This window comes from Mytilus galloprovincialis, chromosome 6 (genome assembly GCF_965363235.1).
Source record: "Mytilus galloprovincialis chromosome 6, xbMytGall1.hap1.1, whole genome shotgun sequence".
Lineage (NCBI taxonomy): Eukaryota > Metazoa > Mollusca > Bivalvia > Mytilida > Mytilidae > Mytilus > Mytilus galloprovincialis.
The window spans coordinates 92,453,762-92,476,484 of NC_134843.1; the positions used below are offsets into that span (position 1 = coordinate 92,453,762).

The following is a 22,723-nucleotide window of genomic DNA, read 5'->3' on the forward strand; positions in this document are numbered from 1 at the left end:
ACAATTCAGATACTTTTGTTTTGTATCAAACTTATTTTATATCAAAATAAGTTATTTATTGATAAAATGATCAAAGAGACATGTTTTGTAGAATTCCGAACTATAAACCCGTGTTTGTACCGTAATTGTTTTTGTAATCATGCCGGTGGTAAAAATGTCAACACGTGTGTCCTGTGGCAGAGACTTTCATTGCTGTCCAAACATTAATGATACGTTAGATCAGGCTTGCAAGTCTGGGTAAATTAAACTAAACCTAGTGTTACTTCATGCCACAATCTGTACTCCTGTTTTTTTCGAAGATTTTCAACATCCAAAATTCCAAGACCCCATCAGGCATCATGAGCATGAGAATCCAACCTTTCAGGAAAACGCTTATACATTTTGATGTATTTACTCTTTTTATATTGCAAATAAGTTATTATATCCGGAAAACAACTGATAAATATAATACGTAAAATAGTTAAAGAAGACTAAAGCCTGTTTTGATTATACATGTATGTAAATCGATTAAATTTCTATTCTGGTAAATCAATTGTTAATGGATCTCGATCAAGAGCCTCAGAACTAACGCACAATACTGCCAATCATTCCACATCAAATTTAAACATGAATGGATTTTCCCATGGTCGTTCAATAAGGTCACCTGTGTTTACTGTTACGATATTTCCCGCCATATAAAAATCTCGTGCAGTGGACAAAATCGATCTTTAATATCTTTTATTATCATTCAATATTGTGCGTGAAGTCAAGTTAAAGTTCAACCACGTGCACACGCTGTTGATCACTAATATGTGTATCATGGAATTGTCTTTTCACGGCAAATATTTTTTTTAGATTGCTGTCAAAAATATGACATGAAAGTTTCCAAGTTTACATGGATTGTGCGTAATTTAATATTACATGTATGCAATTAACGAAGTCCCAAGGTCCCGAATTTAAATTTACCCGACATCCCGAAATTCAAACCCCTCCTACCCCCCCAATTTATCATAATGAAGAAACACGGAAATATTAAAATAAACTTATGCCCGGGAAGAATCAATATCTTCTTCTAGTGTTATTATTTGCGTTCTATTTTAGTTATACATCTCTAACTTTCGGACAAAATTTGTTTACAGTAAAAAGTGAATTCACAACTATAAAGAATCATCAAGCTACTTGTATACAAGTATTGCTCACTGTGATTATTTTTATCTCGGAACTGACCCAACACAGACTGAATATTAAAGGGAAAATTCGCGATTTTTTACTTATGGTTTAAATATGTTCATTATGACAAAATATATATATTCACAAAGTTTTATCGCTATATGTCCAGTAATAAAGGAGAAATTCAACAATTAATGAAATTTTTTTAACTACTTCCTGTAGGTCGTGACGTTTTCTCCTGGTTTTTGCATGCCGGGATTTAAAATACAATCAGTAAAAGTCTTGGTTTTTAATGATATTTAAACGTAATCGTAAGCGCGCCGATGACTTATGGTTTATCTAATAAACATCCGATAATAAGAAGATAAGACGCACAGACGTGCAATTGTACACATTCATGAGATAAATTTTCTATGTTAAACGTATATATTCGAATTATTTTAGTAGACAACCAAAAAAGTTATAAATTTATTAATTAATGCATTTTCGGACTGATATATGAGGTGAACAAATTAAAGTACAATAATCTGTAAAGACAATATGTTGGTGTACTCTTATTGACCTTTTACTATCTCTGCTTTGACTAGATTTATACGATGTGTGTATTCACGGTTCTGTGGCAAATTGAATACTCTTAGATGGCTTGTTGAAAGGTAAATTGTTATTTGCACTTAGGTATTTAACCACGCCTCTAGGGCACACCTTGCCAGATGTGACTGTCTATTCGGATCAGTGGATTATAAAACAAGGGAGCATTCAATATACACATCTATAATACCAGAGACATATAATACAAGAGATTGGCAACTCGGCGAAATCCCGTAATATCACACGGCCACATTTATATGTCTCTGATAATACTAATTCAAGTTTCAAGTTTGTTACAAATAAAAATAGATCGCCGTGGAATTATTTAATTATATTTGCTGTATCATTTATTTCAATTCAAATAAATTAATTTACTAAGTAATAAAATTTAAACAATTTTCGGTTAAGACGGGAAACTTAATTCATGTGTCAGAATGAAATGATATACACCTCTTGTCCTTGATGTATGTCTCATTAAAAAGGGGGAATTAGAAATAACTTTACCAAAGCATTTTGATTTTCTTTATTAGGCAAAAAATGTACGAGAACACTTACATTTAGACTTTTGAAAGCCATGTATTAATGTATATCTGAAACTATCTGAAGATAAGTAGATAAATCTACCGAAGCGGAGTATAATATGTACGAACAAAGAAAAATACTTTTGTTTTTAAATCTTTGCACATTCATGATTAATTATTGTTATCTATTACTCATTCAATTACTTAATTGGTACCTAAAATATGTCTACCGCTTGGCATTAAAACTCGGTGTAGTAGGAAGGGTTTTATTACATATACTAGATTATATTATTTGGATGAGGATTTGAGCTATCCTATAAAACACATTTATTAGTTAACTACATTCGAGCCCAAAGGATATTAACTTAAATGATTCAATTAACTTTACTCACATATTACTTAAAAGTTATATTTCTATCTTATGATTTTTGCGTGCTTGTTTTTATAGAACAGTTTATATATGGTCCAAAAATTTATCATAAAATCATAAATAAAAATATCTTGTTCGGAGAATGATAGTACTATAACAGTGGTTCCAGTCAGTCAAAAGAGTCAGATTTTGACGAGTATGGTCATATTGGGTACGCACTAGAGCCAGGGTATACCGAAGAAGAGCTCCATAAAATGGAAGCTGCAGAAAGTTCCCGAAATCATCACAATTGTTCCGACATTCATGTAAAATATATGCAACTGGACGTAGCAACCATCGCTAGTTTTTAAAACACAGATTGGTGTTCGTGTACTAACTGCATACTTATGCCGTTATTAACGGAATGTCTATGTTGCCACTAATTTACTCTCTTTGATCGTAATATTGAATTGGGTGAATGCATAAGTAACAGCATCGATTTCATAACAGTTTGTCTGAACCCGGTTGTTCTTGAAACTAACTATATAAGTTTTTTTTAAGTACAATCGTATTCATATTATACATGTTAAATGAATGAACAAATATTAAACCTATCTGTTTATTGTTTTCCGTCCATGTCTGCTCATCGCCAGAAATAAAGTTTGTCGCACGAAAAAATGGTGTTAATTCCAGAGTCAAAATTTAAAGAACTTATTTTCCATGTTTTCTGGTATTGTTCGAAAGAGAATTGACCTAACAGAAGAATTACTATCTTAGGCTGTCAGTAACACATGTAGAGTAGTGGGTCGTTGTTGGACATGCAAATCTTATAAAGTGTATCATCTGTTAAATTTGCAGGTCACTGAAAGGGGTAGTTCCATACGGAAGTAGGTTTTGAGATTGATTTTTTTTTATATCCAGTGACACATTTTACATGCGTATTCTTGAACGTTTGATACATCATTTACTCTCAAATTGCAAAAAACGAAAACTTCCTCTTGTATTTATAGTATTTGTTGAAATAGTCCTCGTCTCACAACGTATAATACTCTATCTATTTGACCAACGATGTTCAAAAACAAAAGACAGCGAATTTTATGTCATCTTTCCCTATTTTTGAATGTAACTTATAAGGCTGTTCAACTGGCAAGAATACCGCCAGAGACATATATACATGTCTCTGATACCGCTAAAGCGAACAAGCAGTTTATTCTTTAAATTGCTATCATATCACGGCAAGAAAGAAAATAAATCCCGAAATTGATTTGAAACTTTAATACTCAATAGTTTTCCTAGAAAATACTCACACCCCTTTGGGATTATTAGTGTACGTCCAGTTGCATATATTTTACATGAATGTCGGAACAATTGTGATGATGACGAATTTCTTCCTTTATTCGAGAACAATCTAATTGATACATAAAACTGGGATTTTACTATGTTCATAACTTCGATGAACCAAAGCAAGATATATATCGACCTGTATTTAAATCAAACTGGTTCTCTTCTTCTTCTTCTTCTTCTTTTGGTATACAATATAGTCTGATACATGTATATATTTTAAATTGCACTATAGTTCCGTAACTTTCTATCCAGGCGTATAAGCCAACATCGACAAGTGCGTACATTTTTTAAATCAATATTTTTGGTATGTACCAGTCTGTCCTTTACTATAATTGACAAATTACATTTTCCCAAATTAACCCTCGGAAAAAATATGTATATAGATTTTTATTTCTTCAAATCTTTTTTTTTTTTTTTGTGGTATTTTTTATATTTTCATAAATAATATTCTTTACACCAGAAATGTTATTTATAAACAAGCGTACGAGTTAAATATTGGCATCATATCACTTTCGGACACACAAGACAGAGATGTGTATTATACACCTGATAGTTCAAAATGGAAAGTTATAAGTCTGCCGTGTACACTGATCAATACCTACAGAAGTGAAACGATGCATGAACTTGCAAGCCCGACAGGAAATCGCTTGAATACCCGGACGTGTCACCTGAGTCCTCACACCCCTCACAATACCTTTGGGAGTAATACCTTTAGCCATGCTGGTGATCAGATGAGGAAAGATCCGAATTTATTTGAATAAAGTTTATTACTTTAAAGAATTATGAACGAATTAGATTTTTGAAAACAATTTTCACGGAACACTTATTTATTATTTGAACTGTGACTCTTTAACTAATTCCAATATTAACAGTTTAAAAATAACAGATATATAATAATGGTCATTTAAAAAAAAATAAGAACATTTTCCGTATCAAGTTTATTGTTAGTCAGATAAAACAATCGTACGATTGACAAGATATCGACACGCAATTACGACTACATCGGTTACTGTAGTTTTGGTCCTTTGTGTTTTATAGACATATCGTGATTATAATCGTAGAAGATGACAAGATGGCGGAGCGTAGAAAATTGATACTCAAATTTTAAAATCGATGTTGATCTCTTATCTAGCGGAATAAAACTTTAATATCTATAAATTTGAGCCTTTTTATACAGAATGGACATAATATCAATTTTTGATTTTTTTGCGAAGTTTCCCTTTAAATACAAATGTAGTGTGATTAATATAGAAATATTTTGCATGTGACCTCGCCAAACAGCAATGTAAAACGTATGCACTTGAGATAGCATTCTGCTAATCAATGGATTTACATGGAAAATAAATCAGTAAAACAAAAATAACCTTCCAGAAATTGAATAAAAATATGTTTAAAAAATTTATGCAAAAGATACGAAAAAAAACAACAAACAAGGATCATAAAATAAAAATAATTTTGAGGATTAAAGAAAATAAATAGCAGTCATAATATAAAAACCATAATTAAAAAAATTAGGCTATTTTTATTAAAACAAAGTTTTCTCCAGTACTTCACCTGTAAAAATATTTTATGTCAAATACGATGTATAAAAACTAATATAAGGCCAGGATTTTTTAATTTGTTGGTTTACGGATCCGCCGACCCGATTTTTCCGATTTTCAGAATAAAAATAAAATTGACTTTTCATGCTTTTTTATTCCCGCCGACCTTACAAATGCATTATCCCTGAAAAATAATTAAATAATTTTTTTTTATGAAATGAAATGCATTAATCACTAACAAAATTGATAACACTTTCTGTTGTGAAAAAATAAAACTTCCAGTTTACGTTTCTAAAAATAGACAAATCAATTATAACTGACCTTGAAATGTCGTTTGCGCAAATAATATTGCGGAACGAAACTTGTGTTTAAAACCAATTACACAATAAGTTCGTTTCCCTTATTTGTCATCAGTCCGTAAGATGCATCATCTCATAGATATTAGACTTGTCCAAATGTGGACAGGGTAAAGGCATCAAGTTGAAGTACTGAATATTAACAAATCATTTTGAATTTTGTTGTTTCATAGATAATAAAAAAATTATCGTCCATTTGGATAAAAAACGGGAATGCGAGACAACAGATTAACCCGATAATCTCGTTTTCCAGTGGACGAGTCTATTAGGTTTTTAACACGTGTGTTGAAACTTATTTTCGTACGACGTTTTTACATTTTTTTCTTTATCAGTTTTCGTGCTTGAAGATCATTATTCACCAAGTTTTCTGGAATTGATAAAGAGCTACGCGATATTATTTTTCTTGTTTCTGAAATGACGATTTAATTTCGTCTTTGTCCGTGCACCCCCCTTTTTTTACTGTAAATTATTAGACAATGTCATGCGATGTTTATAACAGTTGAGCAATAATATTTCATCGAACTAAAATTTAAGAAATGATGATAACATAGCATAACAAACATATTGTTAGAAAGGTGAAATATATATTGATTTTGCATATTTTTCTGTCTTCAAAGATGATTTTTTTTCTTTTTTTTTCCCGACCGACCGACCCGACTTTTTCATGGGGAAAATCCGTAAACCATCAAATTAAAAAACCGTGGCCTAATCAATAGAGTGACTGGCAGGTTAAAATTACAGGTAGACTGATTCTGAAATCAGTGAACCGTAATAGTAGCACGATAATAGCACGTAATAGTTGTGCGCGAACGTGTAGGTTGCGAAAGTGAAAGGGGGCGAACGTGAATGGGTGCGAAAGTGAAAGGGGGCGAACGAAAATGGGTGCGAACGGCCCCGGATTTGTAAAAAATCAGCCACATGAAGACTATGTCCATAATTTCTTCATTCATGATTAGTCTAAGATTACTCTGATGTCCAGCAGCTGTTTTGCCAGACAGGCTGATGCCATGGGAAGTCAGAGCTCGTCCTATATCTAAAAGTTGATATTTGCCCATCCAAGATTGAAAGTGTCGCTTTTTGAGCCAGCTGACAGCCTTGTATCCTTGTATCTCACAGGCACTTGTCTAAGAAAAAAATTCCTATATATCTTGATATAATACAAGGTTCTTAACTTGCATTCTAGAAAAATGTCAGCCGGTGGCGAAATTCCATTACATGCCAATTTCTCTGCTGTCAATCCCACTAAAATTTGTTACATAATGTATGTCGTAAATCTAAATTGATTTTTGTACACAATGGTGTATAACACGCCTCTTTTGTTTGTCAGAATTATCTGTAGCAGGCCTACCGAAGTATGCCAATTGTAATAATTTCGAAATAACATAGATAATTTACATTTTCCATTTTAGATTTGATTTTGTATGTTTTCCCATTGTCAACCCTCGTTACAAGAGAGAATTCATCCATGGACCTGCCAAGGAGAGACCAGGAGCCATTACTAGATCTGACATGCTTCTCACAGGACAAGGTTTGTTTTAGTTCTTATTAGCAGGTATTATTAATATTCTATATCAATGTTCATAAGGTCACGTCTTTGAAATGTTTAATACAGTACTGTATTATGTGATTTGCTAATTGTTGAAGAAAGTACAGTGACCTACAATGTATACTTTCTTTTACCTACTTTGGTCTTTGTTGGATGGTTGTTTTGCTAGCAATAGTAATACTGCTTTTTATTTATTTTTTAAATCTTATCAAACACAGAAAAGGGGAGATAATTGAATTAACTTTCTATTTTATAGACTGGAATTCATTGGTTGTTGGAAAGATATCGCCATGGCTACAACCAGATTCTCGAGTTGACGTGATTAGAAAGAACTCAGAGGCTGTAAGTTTATACACTTATTGGTTTCAATAGAAATAAAGTATTATGGTATGTATTTGTTACCTGAATTATCATAAAAAGTTAAATGAGAAATTTTGACTTCCATTTACAGAATCAATGTATGGTATTCACATATATGATCTTGGATGGATGCTGTATCTACTAAGAAACAAAATTGGTGGCTATATATCAGCATGATATTAAATACAAACAAATATGATTTAATATCTTTTTAAACTTTAAATTAGTAGAGTCTTATAATATTAATCAGACTTGATATTTACAATAATATACCCTCCACTATTTTCAGGCTTTAAGACAGGAGTTAACTTTTGCTAGTCACTTAGCTATACCGTCTGTACTGATACCACTGAAGAATGGAAATATTACAAATCTAGCCAGAATTCTGAATGAACATCTTGTTAACAGCTATGCTAATCAGGTCAGTAATGTTATCTATCAGTGTGTTATCATGTGATGTGGTTGTCAGAATAAATTTTGAATGCATCTGACATAACTACTGGATAAAATATGTTATCCTGATTCAGAGTAATTTCTCGCAATTTGATTGGCTGATATTGTCCTAATAAATTTAAGTGCAATTTTTTATCGCGTCATTTGGAATTATCTCCCTTATTTATGACGTCAATTGAAATTATCTCCCTTATTTATTATGTCAATTAAAATTTGAGTTGCTTTAAAGTGCTAATTTTTTTAAAGTTTCAGATTAAATATCTATAATATATTTGATTGCTATATTGTCCTAAAATTGAATTTGAATATAATAATATGCAAAATAACAAAATCAGGATAAATTCGTTACTGTGTTCAATTGTCCTAATACAGAATTTAATCGGGTCAATAAAATTCATATTTGATTTGGCTTCGCCTCACCCGATATGAATTTTATTGACCTGATAAATTCTCGTATTAGGACAATTGCACACTGTGTAACTAATAGTATCCTTAGAACTTTATATTTTGATATTATACCTAGTCTTTTTTAGATTAAATTTTAATGTTAAAGGCTAAGGAATATAATTTAATGAATGAACATTTTATTAAGAAATGAGAATATAGAAATTTACTTTGATTATTACACGTTCAACTTTAATAAGTTTTACTCTGAGATGTTTCAGTTTATGCCAAAAGTAGATATTTAGATTCTACTCAAATCAGAATGGATTATATTATAAAGTGTATATTTATTTTAGTCATACAAACTTCTTGTTTTAATTTCAGCAATACTGGATCCATGTCCCAACAATGTCTCCAAGGGACCAAATTGATCCATTGATTGAGGGTCAGACAGAGGAGATAGAAAACCCAGAAGACACATGGACATGGTAACTTTATTCTTATATTTTTTTGTATTTAATTCAAATAGATGAATGCTGACTTGTAAAAAAATCTAAAGGATATTTCAAACTATTAACAGCTTTAGCTATTGTTAATTTCATTTAACTTAATATCTACTCTACCTAATGCATGTAAGAAAGAGGTTTCAGAAACAAAACATATTATAGTTCTCTAAGAGAATAATATATAGCATATACAGCAAAATCACATGATATAATATGTAAATGTATAACATAATGAAGAAATCACATGACTTAAAATGGTGTTCACAAATAATAATTTAACTACATGTATTAAAGTCATATAATTCTTTTTGAAGTTGTTAAAAAGTATATAATTAACTTAGCTCTTTCTTGTCACAGAAATTCTTTGATACTCTAAATTCAAGTTGTAAAAAAAATTTGATTTTAGGTGGCACAAATTCAGGACTCTTTGTGATTCTCACAAGAGAGTTAGTGTTTGTTTAGAACTTACACCAGATATGCCGTCTGTAGAAGTCCAGAAAAGATGGTTAGCAGAGCCAGTAAAATCATGCTCTATCTCTACCAGTCTGTTCCTTACCAATAAGAGAGGCTATCCAGTGTTGACCAGAGCTCATCAGATATTCATTCTTATGTTATTCAAGGTAAAATTAAAATTGTCGCCATATTTTTAGCTCACCTGGCCCGAAGGGCCAAGTGAGCTTTTCCCATCACTTGTCGTCCGTCGTCGTCGTCTTCCGTCGTAGTTAACTTTTACAAAAATCTTCTCCTCTGAAACTACTGGGCCAAATTAAACCAAACTTGGCCACAATCATCATTGGGGTATCTAGTTTAAAAAATGTGTGGAGTGACCCAGCCAACCATCCAAGATGGCTGCCATGGCTAAAAATAGAACATAGGGGTAAAATGCAGTTTTTGGCTTATAACTCAAAAACCAAAGCATTTAGAGGAAATCTGACATGGGGTAAAAATGTTAATCAGGTCAAGATCTATCTGCCCTGAAATTTTCAGATGAATCGGTCAACCCGTTGTTGGGTTGCTGCCCCTGAATTGGTAATTTTGAGGAAATTTTGCTGTTTTTGGTTATTATCTTGAATATTATTATAGATAGAGATAAACTGTAAACAGCAATAATGTTCGGCAAAGTTAGATTTAAAAATAAGTCAACATGACCGAAATGGTCAGTTGACCCCTTTAGGAGTTATTGCCCTTTATAGTCAATTTTTAACCATTTTTCATAAATCTAAGTAATCTTTTACAAAAATCTTCTCCTCTGAAACTACTGGGCCAAATTAATCCAAACTTGGCCACAATCATCTTTTGGGTATCTAGTTTAAAAAATGTGTGGCGTGACCGGGTCAACCAACCAAGATGGCCGCCACGGCTAAAAATAGAACATAGGGGTAAAATGCAGTTTTTGGCTTATAACTCAAAAACCAAAGCATTTAGAGGAAATCTGATGTGGGGTAAAAATGTTTATCAGGTCAAGATCTATCTGTCCTGAAATTTTCAGATGAATTGGTCAACCTGTTGTTGGGTTGCTGCCCCTGAATTGGTAATTTTGAGGAAATTTTGCCATTTTTAGCTCACCTGGCCCGAAGGGCCAAGTGAGCTTTTCCCATCACTTTGCGTCCGGCGTCCGTCGGCGTCCGTCGTCGTTAACTTTTACAAAAATCTTCTCCTCTGAAACTACTGGGCCAAATCTAACCAAACTTGACCAAAATTATCATTGGGGTATCTAGTTTAAAAAATGTGTGGCGTGACCCGGTAAACCAACCAAGATGGCCGCCACAGCTAAAAATAGAACATAGGGGTAAAATGCAGTTTTTGGCTTATAACTCAAAAACCAAAGCATTTAGAGCAAATCTTACATGGGGTAAAAATGTTAATCAGGTCAAGATCTATCTGCCCTGAAATTTTCAGATGAATCGGTCAATCGGTTGTTGGGTTGCTGCCCCTGAATTGGTAATTTTGAGGAAATTTTGCTGTTTTTGGTTATTATCTTGAATATTATTATAGATAGAGATAAACTGTAAACAGCAATAATGTTCAGCAAATTTCGATTTACAAATAAGTCAACATGATCGAAATGGTCAATTGACCCCTCAAGGAGTTGTTGCCCTTTATAGTAAATTTTTAACCATTTTTCATAAATCTAAGTAATCTTTTACAAAAATCTTCTCCTCTGAAACTAATGGGCCAAATTAATCCAAAGTTGGCCACAATCATCTTTGGGGTATCTAGTTTAAAAAATGTGCGGCATGACCTGGTCAACCAACCAAGATGGCCGCCATGGCTAAAAATAGAACATAGGGGTAAAATGCAGTTTTTGGCTTATAACTCATAAAAATAAAACATTTAGAGGAAATCTGACATGGGGTAAAAATGTTTATCAGGTCAAGATCTATCTGCCCTGAAATTGTCAGATGAATCGGTCAGTCTGTTGTTGGGTTGCTGCCCCTGAATTGGTAATTTTGAGGAAATTTTGCTGTTTTTGGTTATTATCTTGAATATTATTATAGATAGAGATAAACTGTAAACAGCAATAATGTTCATCAAAGTAAGATTAACAAATAAGTCAACATGACAGAAATGGTCAGTTGACCCCTTTAGGAGTTATTGCCCTTTATAGTAAAATTTTTAACCATTTTTCGTAAATCTTAGTTATCTTTTACAAAAATTTTCTCCTCTGAAACTACTGGGCCAAATTAATTCAAACTTGGCCACAATCATCTTTGAGGTACCTTGTTTGAAAAATATGTCCGATGACCCGGCCATCCAACCAAGATGGCAACCACGGCTAAAAATAGAACAGGGGTAAAATGTTGTTTTTTGCTTATAACTCTGAAACAAATCATTTAGAGGAAATCTGACAAGGAGTTAAATTGTTAATGAAGTCAATATATATCTGCCCTGAAATATTCAAATGAATTGGACAACCGGTTGTTGGGTTGCTGCCCTCCAATTGGTAATTTTTAAAGAAATTTTTCTGTTTTTGGTTTTATCTTGAATACTATTATAGATAGAGATAAACTGTAAACAGCGATAATGTTCATCAAAGTAAGATCTACAAATAAGTCAACGTGACCTAAATGGTCAATTGACCCCTTAAGGAGTTATTGCCCTTTATAGTCAATTTTTAACAATTTTCATTAATTTGGTAAATTTATGTAAATTTTTACCAAATATTTTTCTCTGTTACTAATGGGCAAAGTTCATTATAGATATAATTGTAAGAAGCAAGAGCGTTCAGTAAAGTAAGAACTTCAAACACATCACCAACACCAAAATACAATTTTGTCATGAATCCATTTGTGTCCTTTGTTTAATATGCACATAATTATGTTGGTTTTATTAGAAAAAACTGTGACATACTAAAAAAAAATTACGAAATCCATAACTATCGTTATGTTTGTATATATTATTCCCTTTGAAATTTTATCCATGCTTTGAAATCAACTGTCTGTTTACTTCTATGGGAAAAAACTTAAATAAAAAGTTGAATAAGACTCACAGTCATTCATTTTCGTTATTTCTGAAACATGTCGGATTCTCTGGGGATGCTTTTCCTGACTATATTTCTATGGGGGGGTCTGCACAGAAGAATGTGAAATAAAATTGCCATTTCACGAAGAACGAATAATTAAAAATGTCTTGCACATTGATCTTTTAACCTATTTCATGAAACACTGTGGATAGTGAAATTTTTTCACAGCTGCATGTGAAATAAAAATGGCAAAACAAGTTGCACAAAAATAACCCTTTACATCCCTCTTCTATTAATAATCCCCAGACTGGAGTTTCGGTATTGTTTTAACCATATTACACAAGTGAGTTTACCTAAATTTTATATAATTCTCCGTTCTAGTTGTGCTTTATATGTAACCTTCTATTTTAAAAACAACAAAGACAATAGAAAAAAATGATGTTTAATAAGAAATAAAATTCGAAAACTAATTGCAGAATTTAGTAGTCTAGAAAAAGATTTTTTTAAATCTCCACCTAAGTGAAGTATAAAAATAAGTACAGTAGTCGATGAAAATGTCATTAGTAATAGCTCTACTCTTCTTTTGACAATCTGTTATCATATTAAATTATATATATTTTACAGTTGGAAGTCCAGATTATTATAACAGGTACAAACAGACACCTAGACAAAGGTATTCACACCTACCAACAGTACCTAGATCACTTGTTTCAGGTAAGTTGACCAAGTCATCTGTAAAATGTCAAATCTTTTTATTGCCACAATATTCATATTAACCAACAACACTAAGATCACATGTTCCAGGTATTTTAACACAGAGTCTGTATTTACTGTCAAATTTTGGATCTTTTGGTTAACTTGAGTTGGCAAACGGTATTCACAGCTACATATAATACCTGAATGGCTTGTTCAATTCACCACTCATAAGTACTGAAAATTCAGATGTTAACAATAAAATCTTGGATATTCGATTGAACAGTACATGCATAACATTTCATTGTTTAGCTTTTGGTCCTTTTTGGTTACAGATATCTTAGCAACAAGCATCCTGAAGAGACATACATTTATTGTTAAAATCAGGTGCAGTAATTGTTTACAAAAAATGTAAATAAAAAGTTTAATTTTATTCTTATCTGACTATGTTTATTTCATACACTAGTCATATATTATATATATAGTATAGATTACCTGATCACACAATAAGATCAACCTGTCCATAATCTGATATTTTTTACTATAGACCCAGCCACCACCAGATCCAGTGGCACAGTTTGCTAAAGGATACGAGGACTACTTACAGAGCCCATTGCAGGTACGCAATCATTGTAATACACAACATTATTCTATAAATAGATGATCACTTTTATGAGCTATGGTAACTGTATTTTCAATTTAATCTGAATAGCAAGGTTTCTTACAATACAAGATTAATGATCTCTTTCACTACTATTATGATGCACAAATTATTCTTATTAACAAGTTATATTGCCAAGCATACAATAATCAATGACTAGTACTTGTGCTTCAGGTTAACCTCTCAAAGACATCTACATGAAAATCGAAATTATTTATGAAAGGAAGTCTGAAAAGTTGTGTTTTATTTTGGCATGAATAAGAAAAATATATTGCTAGCAATTATGGTTGCACTTGTTGATCTAAGACCTAAATATTAAAGCATTGTATTTTCACTATTATTTTACTTCCAATTTTAGCCACTGATGGACAACTTAGAATCACAGACCTATGAGATATTTGAAAAGGATCCTGTCAAATATTCACAATATCAGAAGGTAATATACTTTTTATTGAACTGCAGTAAGACATGTAACATTTTGTTTTTAATTATGTCTGCTGTCAATTACAATGTTGACAGTCAGTGTCATTAGTCAAAATATTTAGTGATGGCAGTCAACGTTTGGTGGATATTTGAAATATTTATTTTGAAAATTTTTACTATTATTGCATTTGAATAAGATAAGATAAGATAAGAATTTAATAATCTAATCAAGAACCCATAAAGGGCATCATTTTACAACAATATTATGAACAATATGATTGGAAAAAAGCAAAACAGAAACCTAATACCATACTATAGAGTTGTGGACAGGATCAGAGCCTAACACAACATGTGTCTTCCATAACTATTACATCAAATCTCATAGTAATAAAATAAGAATGACAGGACTGTATTTGAAGATTGCCACAGTCAATTTTGGATTTGATTGTTGCAAGTACATGTTATACTTGTTCAGCTCAGCATCACCAATAAAACTGCATCTGCAATGGTCAAATCTGTAGTCAGTGGTGAACAACCACCAAACAGAGTGCTGTTATTTTAAAATAATTTAATTTTGGATGTAACACGTCTTCTGATTGGCTGTGAGAATTTTTTTTATCAGCCCATAGACATAATTTTGTCATTTGACTGTGAAGTCATCACTGTTTTTTCATGATTTACTCCTTGAATATGGAATCTTGAGGAATGTCTATTCGAAATAACATAAAAAATGTGGTGCACACTGTCAAATAACGCGCTACGTGTGTTATTCAGTGTGTACCACATTTTTTATGTTATTTCTTCATAGACAGAAAAATTATTACAGTCATTCCTTAAATAGCTTGAAAAATGGCAAGCAAAAAAATGTTGTTGTAAATACTATTTTTTTTAATGAAAAAGAAATAATCAATCAAAAACTCATTGAAACTTATATGTCAAAAATGTGCATCAAGAAGTATATGGATAATATATCCTTGTAATGTTACATGCAAAAATTTCCACTTCAAGATATAACATAGTTATTTATACTGCTTCATTATCTAATACCATTAATATAGAAAATATAATTTAGAACTTGAAAGCAATGTGGATATTTTCTTATTTTATGTTATGAAATAAGACTACAGAATCTTTAAACTTGTTTGACAAAATATTTACTTACAAATAGGCATTGATGTGAAGAATTTGATATTATTTTATAAACTAATTCCATTAAAGAAAATGAAGTGCAATTTTCCATGTTAGAAAAGGTAGATGTGTTTTTCTTCAGTTTGTTCACTTGTCATAGTCATTCTAACAATATGTTATACTATTCTTTCATGATATCAAAACCTTAAGTAATGCCTAATGATAAACATTTCATTTCAGGCTGTGTATCATGCTTTGTTAGACAAAGTCAAACCAGAGGAAAGAGATACAAAAGAAATGTAAGTAGCAATCAAATCATTGTTGTATGAATTGTTTTATGTAAATTACCGTAGATACTCGCTTATAAGTCGGAAGTTTGGGAGTAAAATTCAGAATCCAGAGAGGGGTACCAACTTATAAGCGAGATCCAGCGACCAGAGGAAAAATCCAAGCTCGAGAAAAGTGGTCAGGAGTGAATTTCCTGGTCAAAACTACGTTGGTGATTGCCAAACCTACATAAATCCCTAAATTAAAAGTTTTTGTTGAAAATAAATGACTACAATACTGTCTTTGTGTTTTATTTGTTCTCTGTTAACATTTTTCTGTCAATTTGTTTTGAATTTCCGACTGTTTCCGGTTTGTGTATTGATTTTCATGGTCAAATGGTTTGTGCATAAACCCAAAAGAAAGAGCCAAGAACCAAAAATGAAAACGAGATAACAATGTACCAACTATTTAAAAGGATGTATTCAGCGGAGTTATTGTGTCATTATTGTGATATCATGATATCAATTCAATACTTATAAATCATACAATAATCAAAAATAATTTTAAGATTCATTCCCAAGATCAAAATATTATTCATTAAAATGTCTCAGGTAAACTGTGAGTGAGTGACAAAGATTACAAAATTGATTGGCAAGCCAATATAATCCATTGATAACCCCTAATTAAGAGACAAAGAGTTGTATTCACTAAAGGTGTGAAAAACATCACTGATACCGGTAGGTGAATAGATGACACTAATGAGTTGGGAGTTATTTTAATATAAAGTTGATTAGCTTCACTTAATTTTTTTTAATCCTTTAATCATCACAATATAATGAGAATTATGAAGTGTACATGCTCCTTTAACACTGAGTTATGTGTTCTGTGAAAATATTGATCGACTTAAAAAAATTTCAGGTTCATATTGGTTTATGTTCGCTTTTCTCAAACAATAGGTTGTTAGTCATACCCTACAAAATCATTGATGCATTACGTAAACAACACATGGCTAATCTGTAATCAAACAGTGAACAAAACAACAGGAATAAATACATCTTTATTATTAAACAGCTATATAAATTATCATAATCAACATCAACTAAATTCAAACCAAACAAACATTCATGCAGAAAATGAATATAATTCCTGGATTTGCATTGGTTTTACCGGCGTTCAGTAACTGTCAGCTGCAAACAAAAATGTCCAAATTTTGTCCGACTTATACGAGGGTCAAGACTAAATACTCAGAATTTGGAGCTGAAAAGGGCATCCGACTTATAGTCGGATCGACTTATTATCGAGTATCTACGGTATGGTTGATAATGGATTGATATTTCCTTCAATGCTGATACCTCAAATCAAGGCAGTTAGATGGCACCCGAAAGACAATCTGTCATCAAGTTGAGAGAATTTAAAATGTTACAAACTAAACACCAATTGAAGTGTTTTTCATAAAGACTTCCAATTAATATGTCAGATCAGATTATATACAGATTAGGGGCTGCTATAATTTTAGTATTAATGTAGAATTTGTTGTAAACATTAAAATTCTATTAACTGTATAAGTCTTCTGGGTTGAATTCTTACATATTGAGTTAGTAAAATACATAATAAGTACATCATGTGAAAGTTTATGCTAATCAATCTTTAAATTTATATAGTGTGTTAATGGTTGTTGGTGCTGGGCGTGGACCATTAGTCAGGGCATCTATAGCAGCTGCACAACAAGCAGGCAGGAAGGTGAAAAAGATCTATGCTGTGGAGAAAAATCCTAATGCTGTCATCACGTAAGTTAAATGAAGGAACAATAATATGGAAATTTATAGACGAAGAAAAACAATAACAATGCAGATCTTTGTTTTTTTGGTATTTTGATCATGTCTTCATTGAGATTGTCTTTATGCACAATTGCCATAAAAAAAATCCTTTTAAATTATGTATTTTCATTTAGTCTGGTGTTCCTTTATTAATAAACTAATTTGAAATAGATAAATAAATAATCAATTTATTCCTGAAATAGATGCTTCTTTTTAAATCTTCTGAATTACCCTGGACTTTTTGTTAATTTTACGTCTTGGTGAAAATTCTGCTATTTCCAATACCTCCTATTTAAACTTATTTTCTGTGCCATTATGGACCGACACTTTTACCTAGTATTCTAATTATAGATTTTATTGGTTTGTTTTAAGGCTAGAGAACATGAAAGATGAGATGTGGGGTGACCAAGTAGAAGTTATATCATGTGACATGAGGAAGTGGGAGGCGCCACAGAAAGCTGACATTCTAGTGAGTGAATTACTGGGATCATTTGCTGATAATGAACTGTCACCAGAATGTCTTGATGGAGCACAGAGATTCCTGAAGGAGGATGGGATCAGCATTCCGTGTGAATATACATCATTCCTAGCGCCATTACAGTCAGAGAAACTACACAATGAAGTCAGGAACTGTAAAGATAAGGATAAACAACCTGATGTAAGTAGTTAAATATTTTGACAGTTGTTTAATCTATTGGTGCAGTTTTTCTACCATGTTGATAACTAGTTTCTTGGGATTTTACATCTGTTTTTTTACACATCCTGTATAATAATTGTATGCATTTATAGTTTAATTACTATGAAATTTATTACTGTGAAAGACCATCGAACAAATATGAAAAATACATCACACCCACCAAAAAAAAATTGATATCTTGAAAGTTAGAAAAAAAGGCCAGATTGAATGGTAAGAAGGCTCATCCAAAAGTCATCATATAAAATCTATAAATCCAAGACACTTTACCAGCTCAGAATAACATAATGTCTCAAACAGTAGTTAATGGTTACATTATATTTACTGAATTTTATAGGCAATGTTTTTGTTTTTTAAATGTGTAATGTAAGACTAAAGTAAAAAAAACCATTTCTATATGTATAGTATTTTTCATTTAATATGTACAAAGTTTTTGTCTTAATTTTGATTCTTTAAACTTATTAGCATTATTTTGAGATGCCATATGTTGTCAGACTACACAATTGTCAGGTCCTAGATGAACCAAAGAAAGTTTTTGTCTTCAAACATCCAAACAAAGGTGAGTAAGAAAAGAAAAGAAATGCCAGTTACAGATGATGAATTTTGTATCAATGATGGCTTTGTTGTTGAAATAGTTGGGCAAAATGTATACAAATCACTACTAGAATTAAAGATTCTGAAGGAATGACTGTAATATTTTTATGCCCCACCTACAATAGTAGAGGGGCATTATGTTTTCTGGTTTGTGCGTTTGTTCATTCGTTAGTCCTTCGAATTCTGTCTGTCCTTCCGTTCGTTCTTCCAGCTTCAGGTTAAAGTTTTTGGTCAAGGTAGTTTTTGATGAACTTGAAGTCCAATCAACTTGAAACTTGGTACACATTTGCCCTATGATATGATCTTTCTAATTTTAATGCCAAATTAGTGTTTTGATCCCAATTTCACAGTTCACTGAACATAGAAAATGATAGTGCAAATTTCAGGTAAAAGTTTTTGGTCAAGGTAGTTTTTGATGAAGTGGAAGTCCAATCTACTTGAAACTTACTATACATGTTCTGTGATATGATCTTTCTAATTTAAATGCCAATTTCACAGTCCACTAAAAACAGAAAATGATAGTGTACTATGGACACATTCTTGTTTCTGTCTATGAAGAAAAAACATCAAAAATGTGGTGCACACTGAATAAGACGTGTTATGCTAAAAATTTACTGGTTTTGAAATAACTAATTTAAGGGTTTCAAAATAGAAAGGGATGATTTTTTTTAAGTTGTTTTTTTCTCTTTGTTCTATTTGGTTTCTTTCATTAATTTTAATATTTAGATGTTGATATTTGATACTAAGCCACGTACAATAGTACACCATGTGATTTTTAGTACATGCATATTTAAAAAATAGAATATTAATATGTAATCCAGCAATGCAGTCGTTTTCCCTCTGTTTGTTATTTTACTTATTCATACCAGGCGCGGATCCAGAGGGGGGGGTTCCGGGGGTTGGAACCCCCCCTTTTTTTGGGTCGATCAATGCATTTGAATGGGGAAATATAATCAGAACCCCCCCTTTGTCCTGGGTTAGGAACCCCCCCTTTTTAAAATGGCTGGATCCGCCCTGCATACATGATGCTAATATAAGTGTTTTTTTAGAAGTCGAGACTTATAAATAATATTGTAAGATTTCCTCAATAACTGATTATATTTCAGATGAGGTGATAGACAACTCACGACACATCAGTTTAGACTTTGACATACAGAATGATGCATTACTACATGGCTTCTCTGGTTATTTTGAAACTGTGCTGTATGGAGACATTAATCTCAGTAAGTCAAACATTTTAGGAAGAAAAACTCGCAAATATTTTGATGCCCACTAACTTTCATTTTTTAAATGTTTCCAGTAATCTGCATGACCAAACATTGGACAAGGTAAAATTGAATTCTAGACCTCTTTGGAACCTACATGAATTTCATGAGCAGCCAGTTGAATACATTACTACAGAATTTTGCTTCCACAAATTGTTCCATGGTAACTATTAGATTGATCAATAGAAAACATTTTTATATGCAAGATAATCATGTAATTAATTACCTAGATTCATGGTTTATGTTTTTTTTCATTATTCAACATACTGATTCAATTATTCCATATTAATTATTAATTACTACTTTTCAGGTATATTACCATCTACCCATTCACAAGGAATGTTCAGTTGGTTTCCAATATATTTTCCAATCAAGGTAAGAACAAAGTACATGAAAATGAGTTTGTGTGTACAGTTTAACATGAAGAGAATATAAAAAATAACATATGTGACAGAATTTTCAAAAAGAAAGTTTGAACTGAGACCTGTTGTTGTTTACATCCTTATGAATAATTGTGTCATCACACTACATCTACTTATTTCTATAACAGAATAATTTAATTTTGGATGTAACACATCTTCTGATTGGCTGACGTTATTTTGTTATCAGCCCATAGACATTCGAGAAAACATAAAAAATGTGGTGCACACTGTTGAATAACCCGATAGGCACGTTATTCAGTGTGCACCAAATTTTTTATGTTATTTCTTCATAGACATTCCTTAAATGTTAAACAAAGAAGTAAGACTATACAAAGTTTTGTAAGACAATTAAATGTATCATGAAAGTCATATAAGATGGAGATATCAAAAGGCTGACAATTCACACAGTTAATTATCTTGTACTTATCAACTGTACAATGTTTATAAGGGCTAATTTAGAAATTATGTAAAAATAATTTCTACTTTTGATTAAAAAGATATTTATTTTTTTAAATTACTAATTTTTCACTTCATTTTCTCTTTTTAGACTCCATTGTTTTTGAAGAAAGGTGATACAGTTTCAGTAGATATTTGGAGATGTGTCAGTGAGAAAAATGTCTGGTATGAATGGGCTATTACTAAACCTCAAATCCTACCAATTCACAATCCTAAAGGCAGATCATATACCATTGGTTTATAGACAGTTCTACGCAATCCATACACAATCTGATTGAGACAATTGTACTTAATTTGACATTTTGTAAAATAGATCTGCTAAAAATATCAATGAACAAAGTTTTCCATTGTTTACATGCATTGATTGTTTGATATATTTTTATTGTACCACTTGATTTAAAAAATTGTAATAATATTTATTTCTTGTACTAGATATAGGGAATATGTAATGAAATACTTCGGATATGTTTTCAGATAGTTTACTATGTGATCTGGTTCAACCAAACTTTAATATTGTACAAATAATGCAAACATTTTATCATTTTTTTGTATAATCGTTTACACTTGAGGTATCAATGGATTATATTGTTTATTTTATAATTATATTTGTCCGAGCTTCTTTTGAAATACCCTCTTGGATTAAGAAGGAACCATTTGTAAGAAGGTACATTTAAGACCTGAAATCTGTGTCATTTTGCCTGTATATCAGCATATTTTTTGTTTGTTAATTTTTACATTACATTACAAATTGCAAATTGTTCAAATTTTGGTTTATTTACCTGTTATCACAAACAAGTGAAATGAAATAAAAAGAAAACATTTTTATATTAGTTTTTTGTTTTGTTTAATCAACGAATACATATAACATATATATCACAACATTTGGAATATACTTTCAACATGTACCTTTTGGTTTTGGTCCTATTCCAGCTTTGAGCACACATCTGGGGTTGAGAATAATGTACATTTCAAAATGTTATTACAATATAAATAAAAGGAACAAATATACCACTGTATGGTAAGGTAAAATACTCATTTCAGATTCTCTGGGTAAACACAAGTATGTTAATTTCTCCAAAAAAGTTATTATAAGTAAATTGTGACCATTGAAACAAATTTCAATGGTCATAAATTATTTCAGTTGATAAATGTCATACAATGACATACTTTTACATAGATTCATTCACAACTTGAATATTATAGACACAAATCAATATTTATCACAAAATATAGTTTAAAATTTGGTAACAATATATATGGTATAGTAAAACTTGAACACACAGTTTCAGACAACAATAAATACACCCAGTTCACATGGAGTTTTATTCAGAAAATTGTGCTGTTAGTATACCACTGAGTAATTATCAATTTACCCAAGTTAATGTATGCTGTGCTCAACATTATTTTTTTCCACTGAAAAAACAATGTTGAAGCCTGATGGTCAGTAGCCATATTAGATAAGCATTCCATGACTGTGGATTTATTATTATTCGTTGGATACTAATTTTCGTGGATTTTCTGGGTCAAGGTCAACCACGAAATTTAATGTTCAACAAATGACAAATTTTCTAAATGATTGTTTAAAGAATTTGGTAAAACCACGAAATTAAATGTCCACAAATATGCAAGTTTTCCATTGCCCACAAAAATAAATGAATCCAGAGTGTGACAGTATTGGAAAGTGCAATGGTTTGTGGACTAGTAACATGCAAATTCTAACTTCAGCTGATGAAGGATGAAGAG

The 22,723-nt window shown here is 31.5% G+C and overlaps 1 protein-coding gene across 1 annotated transcript; it reads left to right on the plus strand.

Moving 5' to 3' along the window:
• Positions 1-61: 61 nt before the first annotated feature.
• On the plus strand, positions 62-21,807 carry LOC143080732 (protein arginine N-methyltransferase 5-like). Its single transcript, XM_076256731.1, has 16 exons — positions 62-237; positions 7,258-7,376; positions 7,651-7,736; positions 8,044-8,175; positions 8,976-9,079; positions 9,504-9,717; positions 13,185-13,274; positions 13,801-13,872; positions 14,273-14,350; positions 15,706-15,764; positions 17,394-17,519; positions 17,922-18,207; positions 18,709-18,802; positions 19,944-20,060; positions 20,413-20,477; positions 21,072-21,807. Exons 1-16 carry the CDS (start codon positions 140-142, stop codon positions 21,222-21,224), a joined length of 1,893 nt encoding a protein of 630 aa, XP_076112846.1. The 5' UTR covers positions 62-139; the 3' UTR covers positions 21,225-21,807.
• Positions 21,808-22,723: the final 916 nt, after the last annotated feature.